Source organism: Excalfactoria chinensis, chromosome 3, assembly GCF_039878825.1.
Source record: "Excalfactoria chinensis isolate bCotChi1 chromosome 3, bCotChi1.hap2, whole genome shotgun sequence".
Taxonomy (NCBI): domain Eukaryota; kingdom Metazoa; phylum Chordata; class Aves; order Galliformes; family Phasianidae; genus Excalfactoria; species Excalfactoria chinensis.
This window is the reverse complement of record NC_092827.1, coordinates 26,826,282-26,848,237: the sequence shown is the minus strand read 5'-3', so window position 1 is coordinate 26,848,237 and position 21,956 is coordinate 26,826,282. Positions and strand designations below refer to the sequence as shown.

Below are 21,956 nucleotides of genomic sequence, written 5' to 3'. Positions count from 1 at the left end.
TGGTCTGACACACGCATTCCACGCGCGGCATAACACTTAATGAATGCTTTCTCCCAAGCGAGGCAAAGGCAGGTGCGTTACGATCAAATCCTCGCTCGTTAATGCTTTTTAAAGGAGCTGTTACGCCGCTCTGATCCCAGAGCTCCGGCAGCGGGAGGTGCGCGCATCGCTCCCTGTGCCGCTCCTTCAGCCGGCGGCGGAGCGGAGGGCTGCGGCCGGAGCCCCACGGATACAGATATTTACAACTTCGTACTTCTGCAGCGCTCCGAAACGTTCCTCATCTGGGAATAAAGAAAGACAAAACGGGGCCGGGCCGCGCGGGCGGAGGTGAGCGCCGCGAGCAGCCGGGGCCGTCGGGGCGCGATAGAGCGGCGGGCAGCCCGGAGCGGAGCGGGGCGGGACCCCCGGAGCCGCCCGCGGGGACCCTCCCTCCGCCCGCCTCCCGCCTCCGCGCCGCCAGGGGAAGCGGCGGGGAGGGAAGCGGCCGCTCCCCAGAGCCCCCCCCGGCCATGCCGAGGGAGGAGGAGGAAGAAGAGGAGGAGGGAGCGCGGCCGCTGGCGGGATAGAGGCGGGCGGCGGCGGCGGCGCCCCGGCGCGGGGCGAGGCGGAGCGGCGGCCCCGCGCCCCGTCCATGGGGCGGCGCTGAGGGGCGTTGCGGCGCGGCGGGGCAGCATGAAGGCGCTGCTCCTCAGCCGCTTTCTCCTGCTGCTGCCCTGGGTGCTCGTCGTCGTCATCGTGCTGGACATCGACAGCAGCCGCTCTCCGCCGCCCGCGCCGGGACCCCGCGGCGGAGGGAGCGGCGGCGGCAGCGGCGGCGGAGGGTCCCGGCCGGCGGCGGAGCGGGCGTCCCCCCCGCGGCGCCCCGAGGCCGCGCTGCCCACCATCTATGCCATCACGCCCACGTACAGCCGCCCGGTGCAGAAGGCCGAGCTGACCCGGCTGGCCAACACCCTCCGGCAGGTGGCGCGGCTCCACTGGATCCTGGTGGAGGACGCGGCGACGCGCAGCGAGCTGGTGAGCCGCTTCGTGGCGGGCGCCGGGCTGCCCTGCACGCACCTGCACGTCCCCACGCCGCGCCGCTACAAGCGACCCGGGCTGCCCCGAGCCACCGAGCAGCGCAACGCCGGCCTGGCCTGGTTGCGGCAGCGGCACCAGCACCTGCCGGCCCCGCAGCCCGGCGTGCTCTTCTTCGCCGACGACGACAACACCTACAGCCTGGAGCTCTTCCACGAGGTGCGTGCGGGCTGCCCGCGGGCTCCCCTCGGCGCCGGCCGTCGGCGCTTCCCTCCGGCGCCCGTCCCGTCCCGACGCCCGAGCTCCGTCCGGGCGGGCACCCTGTTGCGCCCCGCTCCTCGCCCCGCCGGGATGCGGCGCCTCGTTGGGGTTCCCCGCAGCCCTGCGGACTTGTGACGGCTTTCCCGTTTCCGTACCGAGCGAAGCGGGTTTGGGGATTATGTAACGTGTCGGCGCCGCGTGTGAGCCGCGACGGACCGCGCTGACCGCCCGGCTGTGCCGAGCGGAGCCCCGCGCTCCTTCGCGTGACGCTCCGGCCGCTTTTCCGTGGCTCCTCGTGGAGCTGCCCGGCTGTGCGAAGCCCTCGGCTCCGAGAAGCGGTGCGTCGGATCGCTCCCTTCCAGCAGTCCCTCGGTGCGGGGACCCGCTGTGTCTTCTTCAGCCCGTGCTGAGGCACTGCGGTAGGTGAGAATCTCAGCTCTCCTCGTGGCCCCCCTCGGCATGGAGGAGGGGTGTACGATGAGTGAGTGGGCCACCACCAGCAGATGACTGTTGGAGGTGTAACCTCAGCAGGGACGTGCAGGGAGGACGCAGCAGGGTCGACAAGCCGATGGGAGCATGAGGCTGATGGTGACCAACGTCCCTCGCTGAGGGGAGCTGCGAAGCTTGGGAGTCACAAGGGTTGTGATGTCTTAGGACTTCACATGAAATTGCCTAGAGCTGGTTATTTTAGAAGAAGTGCTTTTGTTTGCTTGTGTTTAGGTGGTAGTGCATTCATTCCCTCTTTCATCATGCTGGCAGGTGCGTGGTCCAGCTGAGCAGGGTGCCCCGCTTCCTTTCTCAGTTTGACATTCAGCACTGATGGTGCCACTTTGAGGACCTCAGCCTGGAGACACAATTCTGGTTGTGAGTGATGTTCTTAAAGTCTCGTGGCTGTGCTGAGAGTGCTGTAATGTCCCAGTCCTCCATGGGTGGTGTACAAACTACCCTCATGCTTCCTAAGAGGCTCTGAAAACAGAAAATGCACTTAGAATGGTTTGAATTGGATTGGATCCATAAAGGTCACTTAGTGCAGCTCCCCTGAGGTGAGCAGGAACATCCACAGCTAGATCAGGTTGCTCAGAGCCCTGTCCATCCTGACCGTGAATGTCTCCAGGGATAGGGCATCCACCACTAATCTGGGCAACCTGTTCCAGTGCTTTACTACATTTACCTTGAAAAACCTTTTCCTTAATCCAGTCTATGTATCCCGTCTTTTAGTTTGAAGCCATTTCCGCACTCTTATTGCAACAGACTGCTTAAAAGTCTGTCCCCTTCTTTCTTATAGTCCTGCTTCAGGTACTGGAATGCTGCTCAGATCTCCCTGGAGCCTTCTCTTTTCCAGGCTGAACAGCCCCTGCTCTCTCAGCCTGTCCTTGTAGGAGGGATGTTCCATCCCTTGGATCAGTTTTGTGGCCCTCTTTGCATGCGCCCCAACAGATCCTTATGTGCTGAGGACTCTACGTCTGGATGCAGTACTCCACGTGAGGGCTCACCAGCACACAGCAGAAGGGCAGGATCCACTCCTTCGACCTGTTGGCCATGCTTCTTTTGGTGTAGCCCATGGTACAGTTGGCTTTCTGGGCTGCGCGGGCACACTCACATAAAAGCAAAGGAATGAACGTGTGAGAGGCTAACCTTGACAATTCCAGTCTGTGGGATGCCACCAATAGTCCCACTGGGAGCACCTCATCCACCTGGCAGAGCTAGTGGAAATCCCTTGGCAGGGTTTGCTGGAGGGATGCACCTTCCCAGCAAGAGGGAAGTGCATGCGCAGGGAAATAGCGGTCTTGTTGTCAGCCAAGGCACTGCTTGAAATTTTATTTCTTGTTCAAAAAAACCTTCTCTGTTGGTTACAGATTCTGACTTGACAGCTTTGTAGTAAATCCTGCTCTCTCCTTCAGGAATTGATTGATTTATGAGGGTAAACTGAGCTTCTCTTTTCCAAGCACGAAGAGAACACTTCAGAACGTGTTGCACGCAGAAGGAATCCGGTAGTAATTCCGCCTGCAAGTGGCACTGAAGATGCCTGAGAGGGAGGTTTTCTCTGCCTGTTATATGGTACCGTACCGGGAGCCATCCTCCAGCTCTGCAGCTGCCTAATCCCACACCTGGTCACCTCTTACCCACTTAGGGGAGCAGCATGAATGTGAACAAGGAGAAAGGAGCTCTTGGTTCTGGTCAGAGCACTGCCCTGTGCTGGCTGGGCAGCCCTCTGCAGGTTGAGCTCCAGACTAAGGGACATGAGGGTGGGTGCAAAGTGAGCATTTTGCTGTTTATTCCTGCAGTCAGAGGGTGTTACTGCAGGGCAGAAGATGTGCCAGGGATCTGTATGCCAGTGTAAGATTGTGTTCATGGCAGCTCCTCTGCTGTGGGTTCACTGGTGCTGCAATAGAAGGCAGAGCCTTTTAGCAGGGCTTGTTGTGAGCAGTGGTGTATGAGCAATAAGGGCACAATAAAAAAGGAGTGTGCTTTGACATAGGATGCCGTGGCATGTCGCTGAGAGCTTTCAATGAGGAAATTCTGATCTTTGTCCAAAGTGCTCCTATCTGGTACTTACAGGAATGAGTGTGTTATATATGATAGGGAGTGGATTATGCAGCGTGTTACGTGGAAATGAGGGGAATAGAAAGCAGGAAGAAAAATAACTCTGCAGAGGTGTTTTGCGGGGAAACACTATCTGTAGTATAAAACTGGAGCTCTCTGTTGCTTTTATAAATGTTTGGCGGGGTTTTTTGTAGGACATAATGGATCATGTGTATAGCTTAGGTCTTTTTTCTGGCAAGATTATATTCTGGGAGTCAAGCTGGGCAGGGGCTGGGCAGGTTTAGCTGTGGTTCCTTGGGTATGGTGGAGAGCCTGGGTTGTCTTTCTGCTGTTCCAGTGCATTGGTCATCTGCTTAGCTGAATGTTGCGTTGGGGAGGTCCCATCTTCCTTGGAAAGGCTTTGGGGAAGGAGCAGCTGTTCCTGGCTGGTAACGTTCTTTGGAAGGCTTAAGGAATAGTTGCGGGAGTGGAGGTGTGGCCTTTGAATTACTCCCAGCTCTTTCCACTTGAGAGTCTAATGGCGCTCAGGTGAAAAATCATGCTTTTAGTTCAGTGCCGCTGGTTCTGGAGTATTGTTTTGTCATTTATTCTTTGGGGATGCAGACCTCAGAAGTGATTTATTCTTTTCCATGCTCACACATGATGTGTTTGCCTGGAGGTGTCCGTCTGCATCAAAACCAGCAGTCCACTTTCTGAAAACGTCTTTTATCAGCAGAACCTCAGCTGCATTCATAACAAAGCCACCGTGAGGCCTGAAATCCCCAATTTGGTGCGTGATACGTTTTACAGATGTTTCTATATGAATCATCATAACTTCTATTTTTTATTTTTTTTTTTTTTCATGTAGGCTGTTCTTCCTGGAGTGACTCTGTTATAGTTTGTTGCCTTTGTGCTTCATCCTATTCCTGAATGCAGGTTATTGTAGTCTTGTGACTGATGCTTAGCAACTGCTGATTTGATATTTTCAGATATTCCGGAGGAACATTTAGGTAAGACTCGCATTCTGCTTTCCTAGAAAAGTGTTAGAAACAAGATTCCAAGCTCTGGGAACTGCAGGTAGACAAGGTCGGATTTCCCCTACCCTGAACTCTTCCCCAAACTCTTAGCAGGAGCAAATGTCTTCAGTGTGCCAGAAGATGAGCTTGTTGCATTAAGAAATGCATTGACTTCTGCAGATTGCTCTCTGGGTTCTTTCTGTCAGTTTTGCTTGTGTTTTGCTCAGACGCCTAAAATGAGATATAAGCGCTTTAATTTCAATTATGTCTAAAGCCGTGATCTCCCTTGTTGCCACCCCCAGCCCTTTGGTCACTGCTGGTGCTTAAAGAATGCCAGTACAGCACCTACAGGCTGCCCAGAGAGGTTGTGGATGCCCTGTGCCTGGAGGTGTTCAAGGCCAGACTGGATGGGTCCCTGGGCAGCCTGGTCTAGTATTAGATATGGAGATTGGCAGCCTTGCCTGTGGCAGGGGTTCGGAGCTTCACAATCCTTGAGGTCCCTTCCTACCCAAGCTATTTTATGATACCACTGTCATGCCTGAATGTGAGCTGAGGGTTCCTTTAGAGGAGCTCACGCTGTACTATGTGTTCAGAATACAGCCCTGCAGAATGGAGTTCAAAGTAAATCACAGCATTAATTCTCATTTCTAAGGAAAGACAAATCCTTCTATTTAGTAGCTCAGCATTTAGCCTAGTTGCTCACTGAGCTGGGGAGCAGAATTCAAATTGCTGTATCTGTTGCCTGCACAAGGATGCCCTGACTATCATGCTGGAAAGGAAGGAGGGGAGGAGAAAGAGCTCCACCCTTTTAGCTTGAATTTGAGGTTGCATTTACAGATAATTCAAGGTTCATGGAGCCACAGAAAATATGAGAATCTGCTCAGTGTTCTCTGACTCAGTCAGCTGGGTTGCTCTTCACAGGAGTAATTTAAACAAACATTGAATTAAACACAAAACCTGTAGTATGTTATATGATAGTGCTTAGGTAGTGGCCTAAATTGTCTAGGCAGGATCATCCTCAAATCAACCAAATGGGAACGAGTCATGAAGAAAAGATGAAAAATAACAAAGATTTCTTCTTTGCTAATAGACATTGGTAATTCTCATAGTGACACCATAGAGCACAGAATGAGTTGTGCGAGTGGTTCAGAATGAAGAGCAGGAACACAAGACAACGTTTTCATTCTCCCAGGAGGTTTGCATGAAGGCAGCAGATACTCTTAACTGCTGCTATCAGTCTGCAGCTGGAAAAGCATCCTTGTTAGTGAAAACAGAACCTATATGCATGCAGAAGCTGTGTGTTGCATTGGCATCTGATGGTCCGTACAGGTGTCTGTCAGCCACCATTGGCTTCCTTCCTTTCTTGGTGGCTGTCTGTGAGGCTGTGACTTTCTGCTTTGCACTGCTGGGGCAGGGCTGCTTCAGTTCATAGAATCATAGGATGGCCTGGGTTGAAAAGAACCACAACAATCACCCGGTGTCAACCCCCTGCTATGTGCAGAGTCACTAACCACCAGACCAGGCTGCCCAGAGCCACATCCAGCCTGGCCTTGAATGCCTCCAGGGATGGAGCATCCACAACCTCCTTGGGCAGCCTGTTCCAGTGTGTCACCACCCTCTGTGTGGAAAACTTCCTCCTAATATCTAACCTAACCTCCTCTGTTCCCTAGATAGTGCAGGTGCTAACTCTTTTCAGAATTAATTTTTTACACGTTTCAGGGGATGGTTTGTTCTTTGTTAATGGCTTGAATTGGTTTGGTTTTGTATATATGTGGGAAATGACAGTTTTAGTTTGCTACTTTATCCGTAGACTTGAACTAGCACCAAAAATTCCAGGGACTTTTGATCTGTTGCAACAATCAGGGAAACCTAATGGGAGCTTCTCCTCCTGATTTGAATATTTTCTGGTTTAAAATGTGAGAAGTGACACTGATGTCTGATTTGTCAGAAAATCTCAGTAAAATATTTTGAAAGCAAGGATTAAAATTTCTGCCTCTCCGACTCTGTTCACGACTTTTATTCTCTATTAGCAGAAGGTTCTACATATTTTTTTTTTGATTCCTTTTCTTTCCCCCAAGGGTTCTGTTGGGTATTTTTCTCCCTCACAAGGAGACTTTTCACGTTAGACAGGGCTTTTAGAGGGGTGAACAGTTGGAAACTGAACTTACGCTTTAGTTCTCCCATGTTCTTCTTTGTAAAACAGTTTGAAAGCAACTCAGAAAAGACAGAGGAGGTGAATATTTCCTGCTTACTTCAGATTTAACGAGGGAAGGGATCGTGCTCCTTTGATGGCTTAATATAGCAGATTAAGGGTAGGACAGTTATGTAAAAGTTGACTTCGAGGTAGTTTTTAATTGATATGGTTATGCAAAAGATTTGGAAGTAGTGAAAGTGAATCCAGTTCTCTTTGAAAACACGGAGATCTTCTGTTACATCTCGCAGAGCTGGCTGGAAAATCAGATTTTTGCCGTCATCTTAAAAATCACACTCAGCAGCACAGATAGAATTAAATATTAGCTGGCTGTCATTAGTTATTTGCTTCATAATAAAAAAAGATCTGAATAAGAGTTAGCAGTGCATTAAATACCTTTCTGGGATGTAAATTATTTAAGAATACATGGCAGCTTTTAAATGCACGCTGACATTCCCCTTGCACATAGACATGTAATACCTACGCTAAAAAGGTTGGATTAGAAGAGACTGGTAGAAAAACAATGACATAGCTTAAAAAATGAGAGGAAGCAGTGACAAAAAGGTTATTTGAAGCGGATTTATCCAAGTGAGGGACTGTGGATTACAAAGTACCAAGTGCTCTCTATTTCGGTACTTTGACAGCAATCTTCTCCTTTTTACCTGCAAAACTAATACTGTTGCTATGAAATTAATTATGAATCTTTAGAGCTTGCGATGCAGGAACACAGCTGAGTGGAATGACAGAAAACAGGATAAGAAAAAGAATTAGTAAGTGGAAGAGCTGAAAGTGTTGTGTTTTGGAAGTCTTCCCAGTGCAGAGATTGGCTCCTAGCTGCAGTAGTTAAGGGCTGGTACAGCATTCTCCTGTATGGAAGCAGTGCTGGCATTTTAACCAAGGATGCTGATGTCATTTAGGAGCATTAATCAATGTATCTGATAAGTAAAATGAGGGAGGGGAAGTTGATCTGTCTTCCCTATGTGGTGTGGATTGTGAAAACCAGTGGAGGCAACATAAGGAAAAATAAAGGGAAGAGCTTTCCAATGGTATGATGAAGCACTGAATCTCATCACCTGTAAGGGTTGTGGAGCTTCTGTGGTGACAAGAGCTGATGAGACAAATGTCTGTCAGGTTGTGTTGAAGTGCCATCTCCCCAGCTGCAGGGCTGGCTTAGGTAGTGACTGCTTTGTAGACCCTTCCTGTGCATCATCCAGCAGAGGTACGGACCCTTTGTAGTCAAGTTCACTGACATCACACTTGCTTTTTGAAGTCCCTTTCCCCGCAAGTTCACAGCTACAGATTTTTTTGTGACTCAGTACCCCTTTGAAGCAGTGTTAGGAATAGGAACTCCATTTTGTGCCTAAGTGAATGGGGAGCAGAGGAGCTATCCTTCTGGCAATGCAAGTTTTGTTGACAAAGAAACTGGCTTTGTGTGTCCTCAGAGTAGTGCACCATGCCCTTCTTGAGAACTGATGGAGTTGCTGGCTGTGCTCATGTAACCTGCAGCACTTTGTGGGAGAGCTGTGCTGAAGGAGCTCTAGATTGCCTCTTCGGTAACAGTAAACTGGGGTTTTGCATATAGGTGTATTTGAAACTCTCTGGGATGGAGTTTGATCCAGGTTACAGTCTGAAGACAGACCAGGACACTGAAGCAGTAGAAGACTGAGCAGCGCTTACTGTTTACAGCAGCTGGGTTTGTTTTGTTGGAAATATTGAATCCCAGATAGAAACACATCAACATCAGGCTGTAGTAGCACTAGGATGGTTGTTTCAGCATCGAAGCCTTTTCACTGTAAAGAAGTAGGAGTCTTTCTTCTCTCTGTCATTTACCTTCTTTCCCTTAGGGCTTCTTTATTTTCTCACTGGCTTGACATCTCACCCATCCATCAGTCCAGCACATCCCATTAAGTAGCTTTCCTTGATTGACTGAGATGCTTTTTTTGGCAATGCTTTTAACAGTCTCTCTTTTACTACTCGGCTACATTTTCTGCATTTTCACTTGTTATTCTTTAGCGATCCCTGCATTACTACTGTATCCACTGCCTTGTTCCCATCACCTCGTTGGGATTTCTGCTGTCAGTGGCTAATGCTCTGTCATTTCTTCGCCTACTCCTAGTTCTCCTCTGCTTCGTTTTGGCTTATTCTATCATCTTGGTGTCCTTTTCCCCACCTTCCCCCACCCAGAACATCGCTCTCTTCTGTGTCCCAACCAAATTAAGGGTAGGAAAAAGCATTTCCAGAAGGAGATTCGCACTACCTTAAGGCAGATGTCGAAGCCAGGCGGGATGAATCACACTGGCACATTTGTATCTCTGCTCGTTAACTATCAAAGTTGAACTAGGATAAACTAGATGCCTGACTTACATTGAGTTCCCTATAAGTACGATGAATCTCATTCTTGTACACTGCCAGGACTTAAAAGCACTGAATGGTAAGAGAGCGTGTGTTGCCACGTTAAAATGACAGCTAGAAGAGCAATTTAGGAAGCTGTTTGTAATTTATAGGATTTGGGTAGTTGCGTAACCCACAGCAGCAAAGCTGTTTAGAATTAGCATGTTTCTGAATCACCTTTTTGTTTGATAGTGTCAAATTCCAGCTGCGAGCTGACCTTTTAATCCAAATACAGCTTTCACAGAGTCATACATAAATACAGCCATAATGCACCAGGATGTTAAATGCAGTAATGCTATTCTCAGAAGATTAAAAGAAATATTCCCACTTCCATCTGCCTAGCAGATCCCGAGGCTGCCAGGTATTTCAGAATTAGCATAAGTAGTGGTCTAGATGTGCTCTTGCTGTTTGTACTTAAAGGGATTGCTGCATTCTTGACAAATGCTTTTTTCATTCTCCACAAATGGAACCTGTGAGAATAAGGAAAGTAACACAAGGGCAAAATAAAGAGCTCTGTAAACGTTTACCTATTTTCTCCTGATGTATGGTAGCTTTACTGGCTTAACTTGCAGACACGGAGACAGACCCAAGGCTGTAATAATTCTTGGGTCATTTTGTGCCAATTTCATGAGGTCAGTGAGATACTCTGGAGTAACAAGGTTTTGCTACACACTTTGTAAGGTGAGATATTGATGTAAATCTGTCTGGCTCTGTTAGCGTGAATGCTGCAGCCAGTGTTCACCCAGTGCAGAAGTGCCGTGTGACCTAGCTCAGTTTGCAGCTTAGCTTCCCACAAACATGGGAAGGGACCGAGCTTGGGCTTACTGTGCATGAGCTGCCTTGGTGTAGTAGGGGCATACTTGTGCTTACCTGGGGGCACTTGGTGTTTGCTGAGGGTGCAGAGAGGCAGCGGACACATAGCAGCTGGAGCACTGTAAATCAGTACAGTGATAAGTTGGTCCTGTATCCATATGCCCAAGTACATGTTGGTGCTGATAGATAAGATGTAAGGGAATATCTGTGTTCATCTTGCAGATAACACCAGCTTAACATAGTAGGATGTGTGGCTTGATCATACCCTGCAAACCTCTTGGAAAGTTGGTTGTATAGACAAGCCCAACAGAATCATGCCTTGTGTCCATATCCCATGGCTTTGGAAGTTAATGTCAATACACCATTAGAAAAAAAACTGCAGTGTGAATGTAACATTAAAACTAGAGCTAAAATCACGAAGATGCACTGACTATGACATAATGGTTCAGCATCTTACATTGAAGAAACAAGGCAGTAAGTAGGATTGCAACCCTGGACTTCATGAGAGACAAATTAGACCTCTTCAAGGACATGCTTTTAGGTATCCCATGGGTTAGAGCATCGCAAAGTAAGAAAGTCCAAGACAGTGGGTTAACATTCAAGCACCACTTCCTCCAAGCTCAAGATTGGTGCATCCCTAACAGTAAGAAATCAGGCAAAGGTGGCAGGAGACCCACATGGATGAGCAAGGAGCTCCTGGTAAAACTCAGATGGAAGAAGCAAGTCTATGGAATGTAGAAAAGGGGTATAGCCACTTGAGAGGAACAAAGGAACCTGGTGAGGCCACATTTGGAGTACTGTGTCCAGTCCTGGGCTCCTCAGTTCAAGAAAGAATGGGAACTCCTAGAGAGGGTCCAACAGAGGGCCACAAAGGTGATGACTGGCGTGGAGCATCTCCCTTGTGAGGAAAGGCTGAGAGAGGTAGGACTGTTCATCCTGGAGAAAAGAAGACTGCAAGGGGGTACTATCAATGCTTATCAATATCTAATGGGTGGCAGTCAAGTAGATGCAGCCAGGCTCTTTTCAGTGGTGCCCAGCCATGCAAAAAGGGGCAGTGGGCACAAACTGGAATTTCCATATGTACACAAGGCAAGACATCTTTACTTGTGAAGCTGAAGAGCACTGGAACAAGCTGCCCAGAGATGCTGAGGAGTCTGGAGATACCTTCCTTGGAGACATCCAAAACCCACATAGATGCTTTCCCATGTAACCTATTCTAGGGAACTTGCTTTAGCAGGAGGGTTGGACTTGGTCCTCTCCAGAGCTTCCTTCCAACCACTACAATTCTGTGAGGATGGGCTGATTTCTGTATCAGAACAGTTGATTGCTAATTCTGCATTTTCTGAATGGAGGAGCGGGAGAGATGGGAAAAATAATCTGAAGCGGGCAGGAGCAATAAAAAAAGTCAGTGGTTTGGACACAGAAGATGTGCAAAGAGTTGGGAGGAGAGGAGGTGTACAGCTCTCTTCTGATTTCTAAGTGTGTATTTTATGCGCTCCCTGCATTCACTGAAAAATCTGCTAATGTTTCTAACTTAGCAGTGCGACCCAGAGCGAAGTGCTTGCGCTGTGTTTTTTTTTCCCTGGTGGATCTCCTGGGAGTCCAGCTGATACATATGATAAATCTTTCACCTTGACAGAAAGAGAGGCATGTGTTTAATATTTAACCAAGGTTGTCTTTCACTTGAACATCTACAGGGGAGTGCATTACAAATAAGTAAAGTTGTATTTGTTTTTTGCAAAGATGAGTGTTTGAGGGGAGAAAGGATCGCATTTCCCTAAGGAAATGGTCTCAGCTACTCTAGAAGATGAGATTGTTTTAAAAATCAATCAAATTAAGCCTGTGTTACAGTGCGATAGCTTGATACTTACTTAAATAAGACTGTATTTAAGCGTAGTAGTTAAACCATGTGGTACAGCTGGGCAAGCTGTAGTGCCTGCGCTGTCCTTCTGTGCCTGGCTCCTCAGGCCTCACTGCAGAGCAGCACATGAGCGTTTCTGTCATGTTACCTTCCCATTCACTGGGAAGCAGAAACGGGGCTGCTAACCAGCGTGCTGAATTCAAGGAACCCCAGCTCAGAACGCTTGTTGCTAAAGAGTCATTTTCCACTCTCTGTAATCTCCTGCAGGATAGATGAGGCCAGCATTTACAGAATTACTTCTAGCTCTATGGGGAAAAAACTCCCTCACTGCCCATGCCATGCCCAGAAACCCAGCAGTTCTTTCTGAAACAACACGTAAATGTTTAAAGGCATGGCCCAAACTTTCCTTCTTTCTTTTTCTTTTCCTTCCTTCTTTTCTTTCTTTTCTTTCTTTCTTTCTTTCTTTCTTTCTTTCTTTCTTTCTTTCTTTCTTTCTTTCTTTCTTTCTTTCTTTCTTTCTTTCTTTCTTTCTTTCTTTCTTTCTTTCTTTCTTTCTTTCTTCCTTTCTTCCTTTCTTCCTTTCTTCCTTTCTTCCTTTCTTCCTTTCTTCCTTTCTTCCTTTCTTCCTTTCTTCCTTTCTTCCTTTCTTCCTTTCTTCCTTTCTTCCTTTCTTCCTTTCTTCCTTTCTTCCTTTCTTCCTTTCTTCCTTTCTTCCTTTCTTCCTTTCTTCCTTTCTTCCTTTCTTCCTTTCTTCCTTTCTTCCTTTCTTTTTAATGTTATTTTATTTATTTTTGAATGAGCCTTTAATAGATGTAACCTCCTTTGTACAGATCTTATGTAGTGCAGGCAGGGGGAGAGTTTCTTAATTGTACATGTCTCAAAGAAGTGTGCATTTGCTAATCATTCCTTTAACAGTCTATCTCACCGTGCTACTACACTACATATGCAATCTCCAGAAATAAACTTGCTGTACAAGAAGAGGTTTATATTAGACATAAGAAAGAACTTTTTCTCTCAGATAGTGGTCAGGCACTGGAATGGCTGTCCAGGGAGGTGGTGGAGTCACCATCTCTGGCAGTGCTCAAGAGGTGTCTGGATGGGGAGCTACGAGATACGGGTTAGTGGCTTGTTGTAGTTATGGTGATGGGAGGATGGTTGGATCTTTGGATCTTGTAGGTCTTTTCCAACCTTGTGATTCTATGATTCTGTGAAAGAGTGCTGGAAAGAAAGATCTCTCAACACCACACACCTTTAAAACTAACAGGAAAGCAAGTACCATTTCTTCCATGGCTTTAGATATTTTTTCTTATAAAAACGTGGTGAGGGTATTTCTGGCAGGATGGAGGTGCCTACTGGAAGAGAGCTGGAGTTCTCACAGAAAATGAGTAGGCCTTTGCAGCCTCCACACGCTTACCCTGTTGGGCTGAAATCTGTAAGCTACCTTTGCTTTTAAATGGCTATTACTGAGGATTGACGTGCAGGCTTTCCACCAACGCTTACAGAAAAGCTTTCTAGGAAGCCTGCAGGAAATCAAGCTCTGCTCTCCTCTTGCAGATGCGCACAACCCGTAAGGTGTCGGTGTGGCCCGTGGGGCTGGTTGGGGGACGGCGGTACGAGCGCCCGGTCGTGGAGAACGGCAAGGTCGTTGGGTGGTACACGGGATGGAGAGCTGACAGGCCCTTCGCCATCGACATGGCTGGTAAGTGCTACACTTTGTGCTGTATGAATGACAGAAAGCTCATCGTGCCTATCCTTAGTTGTTCTTTAAATGAGTGGGACAGAAACATACATCCCAGTGTAAGCAGATTTTGAAACTTCTCAAGCGTATCTGCTGTTCATAGTGCTGTAGCGTTAAATATCCTGGAAGTCTTAGTTTGCACACCTCATTTAATTAAGTTGCTTCTTGGTGATGGCGCAACTTACTTTCACTTGCTTGTAATTGCATGTGGCAACTTGGCTTTTATATTGAATGAATTGTTTTTCTGGAATGAGTTAATTGTAAATCAATTCATCCAGTTAATTTTTGCAAGGAGCCTTGCCTTGCCTTGAGTCATCCATCTACAGCAGGCAGTATAAATGGAGACCCTTCTTAGACCTCATGTTGTAAAACGCTACTTTATCATGACATAATTCATTGTTTTATTGGCTATTTGGAGTGATGGTGATAACTGTAGATGGATATAGTATGAAATGCTGGGCTTTGGGGGAAAAAAAAATCACTGACAGCTATAGCCTAGCAGGAGAAAGCACAAAAGCTTCAAAATTGATCTAATCAATCTTCCTCTGGGAAGTTAGCACACCACACAGCTCTATCTTGCTGTCAGTCCATGCTTGGGCACTCTTTTCTGTATATTCACAACTGCCACATGAATCATCGCTGGGCCAAATTCTGATTTTTGGTGCAGCAGCAGCTGGTTTCCCAGCGTGATACAGTATTTGCACTAAGCATTTCTTACATAGCTTGCTCTGAAAGCAGTGCCTCCTATTTATTTCCATGGAAAATGTAACAGCCAGAAAGAGCCCAATAATGCTGTTTGATAGAGTAAATTCTCAGCTGCAAAACAGTATTTTCCAATATAGTCACCATCGTTAGCTATGCATTTTTGGCAGTGATGGACAGCAGCCTGTATGCTGCACTCATAAACATCTGCATGGACATCCTGAATGCGGTTTGTCTTTCATGTTGCTGCCTCCACTGCTGAAACACACCACCCACCTCCTCACTGTGGTCACATCCCATTGTTTGGTCTACATAAATGCTCAGCAAGCACCAATGAGTGTCAGTGGGTGCCATTTTTCCATATGGAGGAATTCAGTGACTCACCTTTGCTTCATAAAGGCGCTTCATGTCAGACGCCATGTTTGCTGCTGTCTGTCACATGGCAACAACATAGAGCTCAATATTGGAGGGAAGGTTCAGCCTCTACTGTCAGACCATCAACATCCATTTCTGACAGAGGGCAAACATAATAAAATAGGAGCCATTACTTTTGGAGCAGCTTCTGGATATTCAGGGAGGAGAGGGGTTGGGGTGAAAAATACAGGGACAAAAATGCAATAGAGTTGGCCATCAATTTTCTTTTTTTTTTGAGACCTTTATGACTTGGGAGTGGAAAAAGGACAGTGCTTTCTCATCTTGAGGGGTTCTTTCTAATGGATCGAGGTGTTCGATGAAAACTGGTAGAATTATCAACAGGTGAATTTTTCTGTGCTGCAGAAACCATTCGGGTTACTGGTATACCTGGCATGAGGACATTGGAGCCGAGAGGCAGAGGTAGTCCTCAGGGGGAGATTGAGTTCTGCCCATCCCTACAATCATGCTGCTGTGAGAATACTCTGCGTGTGGATTATAGATACAGATCCTGTGCTGCAGAAAGGTATTATAAGGATGATAGCATGGTTCATAATTTATTAGCAGCAGGCAAAAAGTCATTACACTACATTAGCCAAGGGACAAACCCTGATAGGAGGAGATGCGTGGAAAGCTCATGTCGTCTTTGCTTACAGCTTGGAGTTGCTGCTGCAACACTGGCACAGGGGAGAGGCAGCTCCGTGAGCATTACCTGCTCCTGCACTTACAGAGGTCTTGGAAGGGAAGGACTATGGAGACAGAGGTACAAGGGCTGAGAGTATTGGAAGTCACAGATAGAATGACAAGTAAGGAGGTGCCGCTTTGGAGAGAACTTCTGTTAGTCCAACAAATATAACACAGACATTTCAATTACATTTTAATATCGTTATTTCAGTAAAAAGGGGAAGCACATGAACTTCCTGTTCTAGACTTGAAGGTATGGGGCCAAATTCGTATCTCCCACAGGCCAAGTGGGGCAGGTTCTGCTGATTTCATGGGGATCAGCTGAGACCCTCACTAGCCGACTTCTAGATTCTTCTTTGAAATGTCATATTTTATCGGTGAAGAAAACACAGGTTATTTCTTTCTAGAACTTTGTGGCTGACACTGTTATTCCCCAGTGCTAAATTGCATTCAGAAAGCAGAGTAGCTGTTTCCTGTGTTCCTTATTGTCAGGCAACCACCAGAGCATACAGATTAGTTCTGGTGTTTTTAAAGTACCGCCTGAGTTTTAACAGTAGGTGGTTTGCAGAGTGTGAGGAGGAAGGGGGGAAAAGGGAAAGAGAACTGGGTGTTGTAAGCAAAACATAACAGTGAGTCTGAGCTGGTAGGAAAAGGGGGGTAAGAAATGACTGCAGACGTGTTGAGAGCATTTGAATTTTAGAGCAGAGGGAGTGAGGCCAAGAGTATGGGGCCAAGGGGAAGGAGGAGAGAGTGAACAGTTTGCCTGGAAAACAGACATCTGAGTGCTCACTCAGAAGAGGAGGAAAGGGAGTGAATTATTTCGTTGTTGTTGTTCCCGTCAGCTCTGCCCACCAGCAGCAGGGGACAGAAGGGCCAGGAGGAGCAGGACGGAGCTGCAGTTTGCTCCCACCTCCTGTGAGCCTGTTCGACTCATCCCCAGAGTTGTGTGGTACCATAAGCACCCCTTGTTTAACACACCGCAGTTAAATGTTTCCTTGCTCAAACCTGAGCAGCAGGGCTGTGTGTCCATGTTGTCAGTTCTGGCTGCAGAGAGCAGGGCTCAGCATCTGCAGCGTGAGCTGTTGTCTCTCATCTGTGTGCATCCTCTGCTGCTGATTTAAGGAGCGTCTTCAGTTATATAAAACACAAACCTTAAGTAGGGAGAGTGGTGTGGCAGCAAAGTCAAAACTATTTGTGAATTTCTAAGGTAAATTCTGTTTATTTGTTTTCAAGAGAATGGTGAAAGGTATTGCTTTCTGGCTGAAATTCAACCTTACTTATTGCTTTGGAAACATATTTCCTAGATCTGCTGAAGAAATGTTTTCATAGTTCTCAGTGAAAACAGCACTTGGCTGGATTCTGCAATAAATATTATTGGTGCTTTTAGCTAGGCTGTGATAATATTTTATTAAACAGAGCTAAGCAAATTCTGTATCCATTACATGAAAGTTATAGGAGTTGGGCACTTGTGTAACACAAAGAAATTCATTTAAGAATATGTTCTTTTAGATGTAGACAAACATTGCCCAAAGGTTGGAAAGGGAAACAAACTGTCTATTCAAATGTGCGGTCCTGAGGCTTTAAAAGTATTATTAAAATATGGCTTAAATGTGAACTGAGGAAAACGAGTTTCAAAAGAAAAAAGTTAAAGTGATACTGCCATGTCAGGAAGGAAGAAGTACGGCAAGGAATCCTCTCTCTGGGCAGGTCTCACTTCAGTCTAAGCAAAACATACCTTTTGTCACCGGTATTTCTGTCATAGACTGATCAGAATCTGACTGCCATAGCAGTGAAGCACTTTTGTTCCTGGTGACTCCAGCCGGGGCACTCTTATAATAGTAGGTTGACTAAAAATAATGTGACAGACCCCAGCTCAATCCCCATTTTAGGGGAGTGCCATACTGAAGGAAAGAGAACCAGCGATATCCGGTTGCCTTGATGTAGAACTACTTGGGAAGGTAAGTGGATGGAAGGTGAATAACTTTAAGCAACAGTTTTCGTTGTTTGTTTGGTTAGAAATACACTATACATACTGTATATGGCCAGATAAGTTCACAGAATCATGAATGGCTTGGATTGGAAAGGACCTCTATGATCAAGCTCCAATGCCTGCCACAGGTGGGGTTGCTAACTGCTAGATCAAATACTAGATCACATTGCCCAGGGCCCCATCCAACCTGGCCTCAAACACCTTGTAAAGGGAGTCTTGTTTCCCATTGTCCAGTCCCAGGGATTTTCCCTGACAGCTACGACTTCTCAGATAAGATGCAGAGCAGCTTGACAACCACCTCAACCAGCTCACTTAGGATGCTGGGATGCATGTCATCCAGCCCCATAGACTTGCACACATTCAGTCTTGTGAGTCGGTCTCAGATTTGCTCCACCCTTATAGCGCAGGGGGAGAGGTTTGCTCCCAGTTCCCAATTGAAGTCAGCCTGACTGTGCTTGTCTTAACCTCAAACTCTACAAATACTTACAGAACATACAGGAATTCCTGTAGACACATTCTGGACCTAGGCAGCCTGATGCAGATATGAGCTCTAATCCGTCATTACGCTCTGATACCTAAAGGAATGCAGCCCATAACAAGAACACTTGTAAGGCCTTCGGAGAATTTGAAAAATCTCAATGGAGCGTCACACGTAGAAACAAAAATGTTCAGGTTATTTTCAGGTTATCAGGAGCCACTTGGGCAGTTGAAGTGAGTGCAGCGTGTTGTGTATTACAGACCTGATTTTAAATCTGTGACACTGTTATCGATTTACTTATGGCTTGTTCCCGGTGCAAGAGTTGTTTTTCTTACCACCCATGAGAACTAGTTGGATCATGACTCTCATAATGTCAGGACTGTTCAAGGGAAAGAGATGTGTGCTTTATATTAGCATTCCAGCAGCTGCTTCAGGTATACAGATTAATCTGCACCTGTGAATCACTGGGCAGGCATGTTTTGGAGTCATTCATTGTGCTTTGAGTCCCTCTGCTAGGGCCCGAGCAAACACCTGTTCCTTGGATTTTGCAGTAGTGTGCCATCTTTATTACACCTCACCTTTCTCACAGTTCTACTCAGAAAAGCAGCTATTAACGACACTGGAGTACAAAGAAAGGAATCTTGACTGGCTGTGGCAGATGATAAACTCCAAGTCCCCACCCTGACATCAAAGGATGTAAGAATTTCTTTAAAGATTGCTGGGTTTAACATAGAGAGCCTCTTTCGTGGTAAATTAATTGTCGGCAGGGTTCTCTATTCTGAAGTATACAAATGTGGGGCTGAGCACTTCTGCTGCACTGCAGCTCAAATGGTGCGTACCTGAGGAGGAGGGAAGCAGACTCCAAGTCACGGTATGGTTAACAAGTCAAAGGCAGCACCTTAAGCTGTGTGGAAACCAGCATATCTGTGTCACCATCAGCACTAAGCTTTAGCATTTATTCGCTCTGGAAGTGATAAGGACTTAGTTTCTGGCTTGCCTTCAGCTGCTATGCTATCTGGAGCATTCAGGAGGCAAAGCTATTAATCGCAGCAACTAAATCTTGAAAGGTGGTCTAACCGGGTAAAGAAAAATGTTTCCATCATTTAACAGAAGCTGTTAATCTAACGTAAGTCAAAGTGTGAATTAACAGGTTCCAGAGAAAGCAGCACAGATGTAATCTTTGCTGTGTCTTCCAGATGTCTCATCCATCCTCCAAGAAACTCATTCTTATCTTGGTGGCTCATCAACCAATTACATTTCATTCACAGCTTTGCATCGAAACAGAAGCAGCAAAACGCTGCGTTACACTTTGGCTGTAAACTTGTCCTGTGGTATTTCATGCGATTAAGCCCAGTATGACTTAGTAGAAATAGTGTGTGTAGCGCTGTCTGGTTATGCTGTGCTGGAGATGTCACTTCCACCAAGGAATTAAGTGAAACTAGAATTCAGAAGTAGCGGTGGCTACGGTCACTGGCCTATTAGCATGGGAGAACAAGCTGCTAGGGGAAGTTACTAGCGCCACTTTGTTAAGACCCTTCGCCACCTCACCTCTTTTTGATGCCAGAATGTTCTGCCTGTGTTGGAGTGAACTGGAAGTTGGTACTAGAAAATGGTTTTCATTCAAGTGCTCTGAAAGTTTTATCTACGTAAATATGTCAATATGTGAAATTGAAGCAGTTGTAAAGCAGAGCTGAAGAGCCAGAGAACCAGGGGAGAGGTTTCCTTGAATTATTTTCAAGTTGCTACTTACTGAAAATTGTAAAGATACACAAAGAATGCATGACCGCCGATTAGGGAAACAAAGCTCAGGCCCTATGCCGGTCAGTGTGCAGTACTCCATGTCCCTATGTACAACAGCTTAATTATCTGACTTCATTCTGTGCCTGAAAAATGGGAGGATTTTTGGAACCCACACAGTGCTCCTCACAGCCAAGAGACAGGGACCTAGACAGCAGCGAGGGCCCGTAGCCTGCTGAAGACAAACCCCACCAAAGAAGGGAAGTCCAAATGGCCGTCATTCTTCTCCCTGCTGGACCCTGCTAGGGCCAGCCATTAACAGAGAACTGCTGGGTGCAGCACCGCCTCTAGCAGGTGGGGCAGCCTATGCACTATTAGAGCAAATTATGCTCCTTTTTGATGAGAAAAATCTTAATACTAGCTTTAGAATTAAGTATTCTTTAAGTTTTCCAGAACAGATGTCAAAACTGTTGCAAAGGGACAGCTGGAATCACTGTGAACCGACAAAAACCCATTTATTTGGTTAGACTTGTTCTTAGATACAAGGCTTCACAGATGTAATTTTCCTTTACAAGTGTATCAGGCTGACTGTTGAGTCATCCTTAAAGAAGTTTACATGTGACTGAATCCTGCTGAATAACAACTCCAAATTTCTATAACCGGTGGCAAACTGGAGATGCACAAGAGCTGCTTCAGAAAGGGTGAGCTCGTGCAAATCACTGACTTCCCAATTTAGCTCCCTTTGAAGGACCTAATGTATATTATTAGGGAGAATGCATCGTAAACAAGCACTGATGAGATCCTTTGATAGTGCTTTGCAACACCCGCATCAGCTACAGACTGTCCTGCAGGTGGCCATTCAGATGAATGGTTCGGAAGTCCCCCATAGCCGCAGGGTATAGAAGGCCAATGTACACCATGTATGAATTGTCTTCCATCAGCAATGTTAGCAATCTCCAGAGACAACAGTTGCTTTGTCTAAGTAACATATCTATCTTAATCCTTTTTTCCTGATTCTCTCCCACAAACCAAGAAAGATTTTTTCACTGTGCATTCCGTACATCTTATTTTAGTTAAAGTTCAGTTTTATTTCTTAATTAGAAGGAGAAAGGGGAAGATTTAAAAGACTATTCTCTTAATGACAGGAAATTTATGAAATGTTGAAAATCTGAGTGCATATTTAGGGTAAAAGAAAACAATGCAGGCTGTCCTATCCTACCAAATACTGTCTACTCTCGTCATCAAACTTAAACGTTTTTAAAGGAACACGGAGTTTTCCAGGCTAAGTGTAACTTGCACACAGTGTAAAACCTTACGGTTTTTCTTAACCATTCTGTTCTTCCTTTCCTCAAGGATTTGCTGTGAGCCTTCAGGTGATTCTGTCACATCCAAAGGCCGTATTCAAGCGTCGTGGTTCTCAGCCAGGAATGCAAGAATCTGATTTTCTCAAACAGATAACAACAGTGGAGGAACTGGAGCCAAAAGCAAACAACTGCACAAAGGTAGCCATTTATTTTCTCAAAAGGTTCTCGATGGTCTTTGTAGATGACCGTATTAACAAGGTGTTATTTTACAGGTTCTTGTATGGCACACACGAACGGAAAAGGTCAATCTAGCCAATGAGCCAAAATATCATCTGGACACAGTCAACATTGAGGTATGATCCTGAGACGATTCACAGTGCAGTGGATGTGCTGGAAAGTGCTCCGATTCAGCCCCCCTCCAACAGCCGACAGGTGTGAGGTTTTTAGGTCACCCAATGGACTTCTGTGGAAACAAAAGAAAGTTGTCAGATATTCTATTAAGCAAATCAAATGGGTGTGCTTTGTTCTAACTTGTTTGCATGCGTTGCTGAACTCATCTTAATCAACTGACACTTACCTTTGCTGTAAGGCTGTTTCCACACAGTAAAAACAATCAAATCAATCGCAACATGACTGCAATGGAATATTGTCAAAATCATCATGTATGTATATAGTTTTTTGTATTTATCCAGCTTAGTGGTATAATTATAAACTGATTTTAAATCATGAACTGTTGTTCTAAATATTTGCATAAATAGAGCCTCCAAACCGAACACGCTTTCCTTCATTAAAATCAGACTTAAAGAAATAGCTGTCAAATAGTTATACAATAATGAAATAAA

At 46.1% G+C, this 21,956-nt stretch overlaps 1 protein-coding gene across 1 annotated transcript; it reads left to right on the top strand.

The window, feature by feature from the left end:
• The first annotated feature begins 442 nt into the window (after positions 1-442).
• Positions 443-21,526, top strand: B3GAT2 (beta-1,3-glucuronyltransferase 2). The gene is made up of 4 exons (XM_072330879.1): positions 443-1,233; positions 13,625-13,769; positions 21,164-21,312; positions 21,387-21,526. Exons 1-4 carry the CDS (start codon positions 673-675, stop codon positions 21,471-21,473), a joined length of 942 nt encoding a protein of 313 aa, XP_072186980.1. The 5' UTR covers positions 443-672; the 3' UTR covers positions 21,474-21,526.
• The last annotated feature ends 430 nt before the right edge of the window (positions 21,527-21,956 follow it).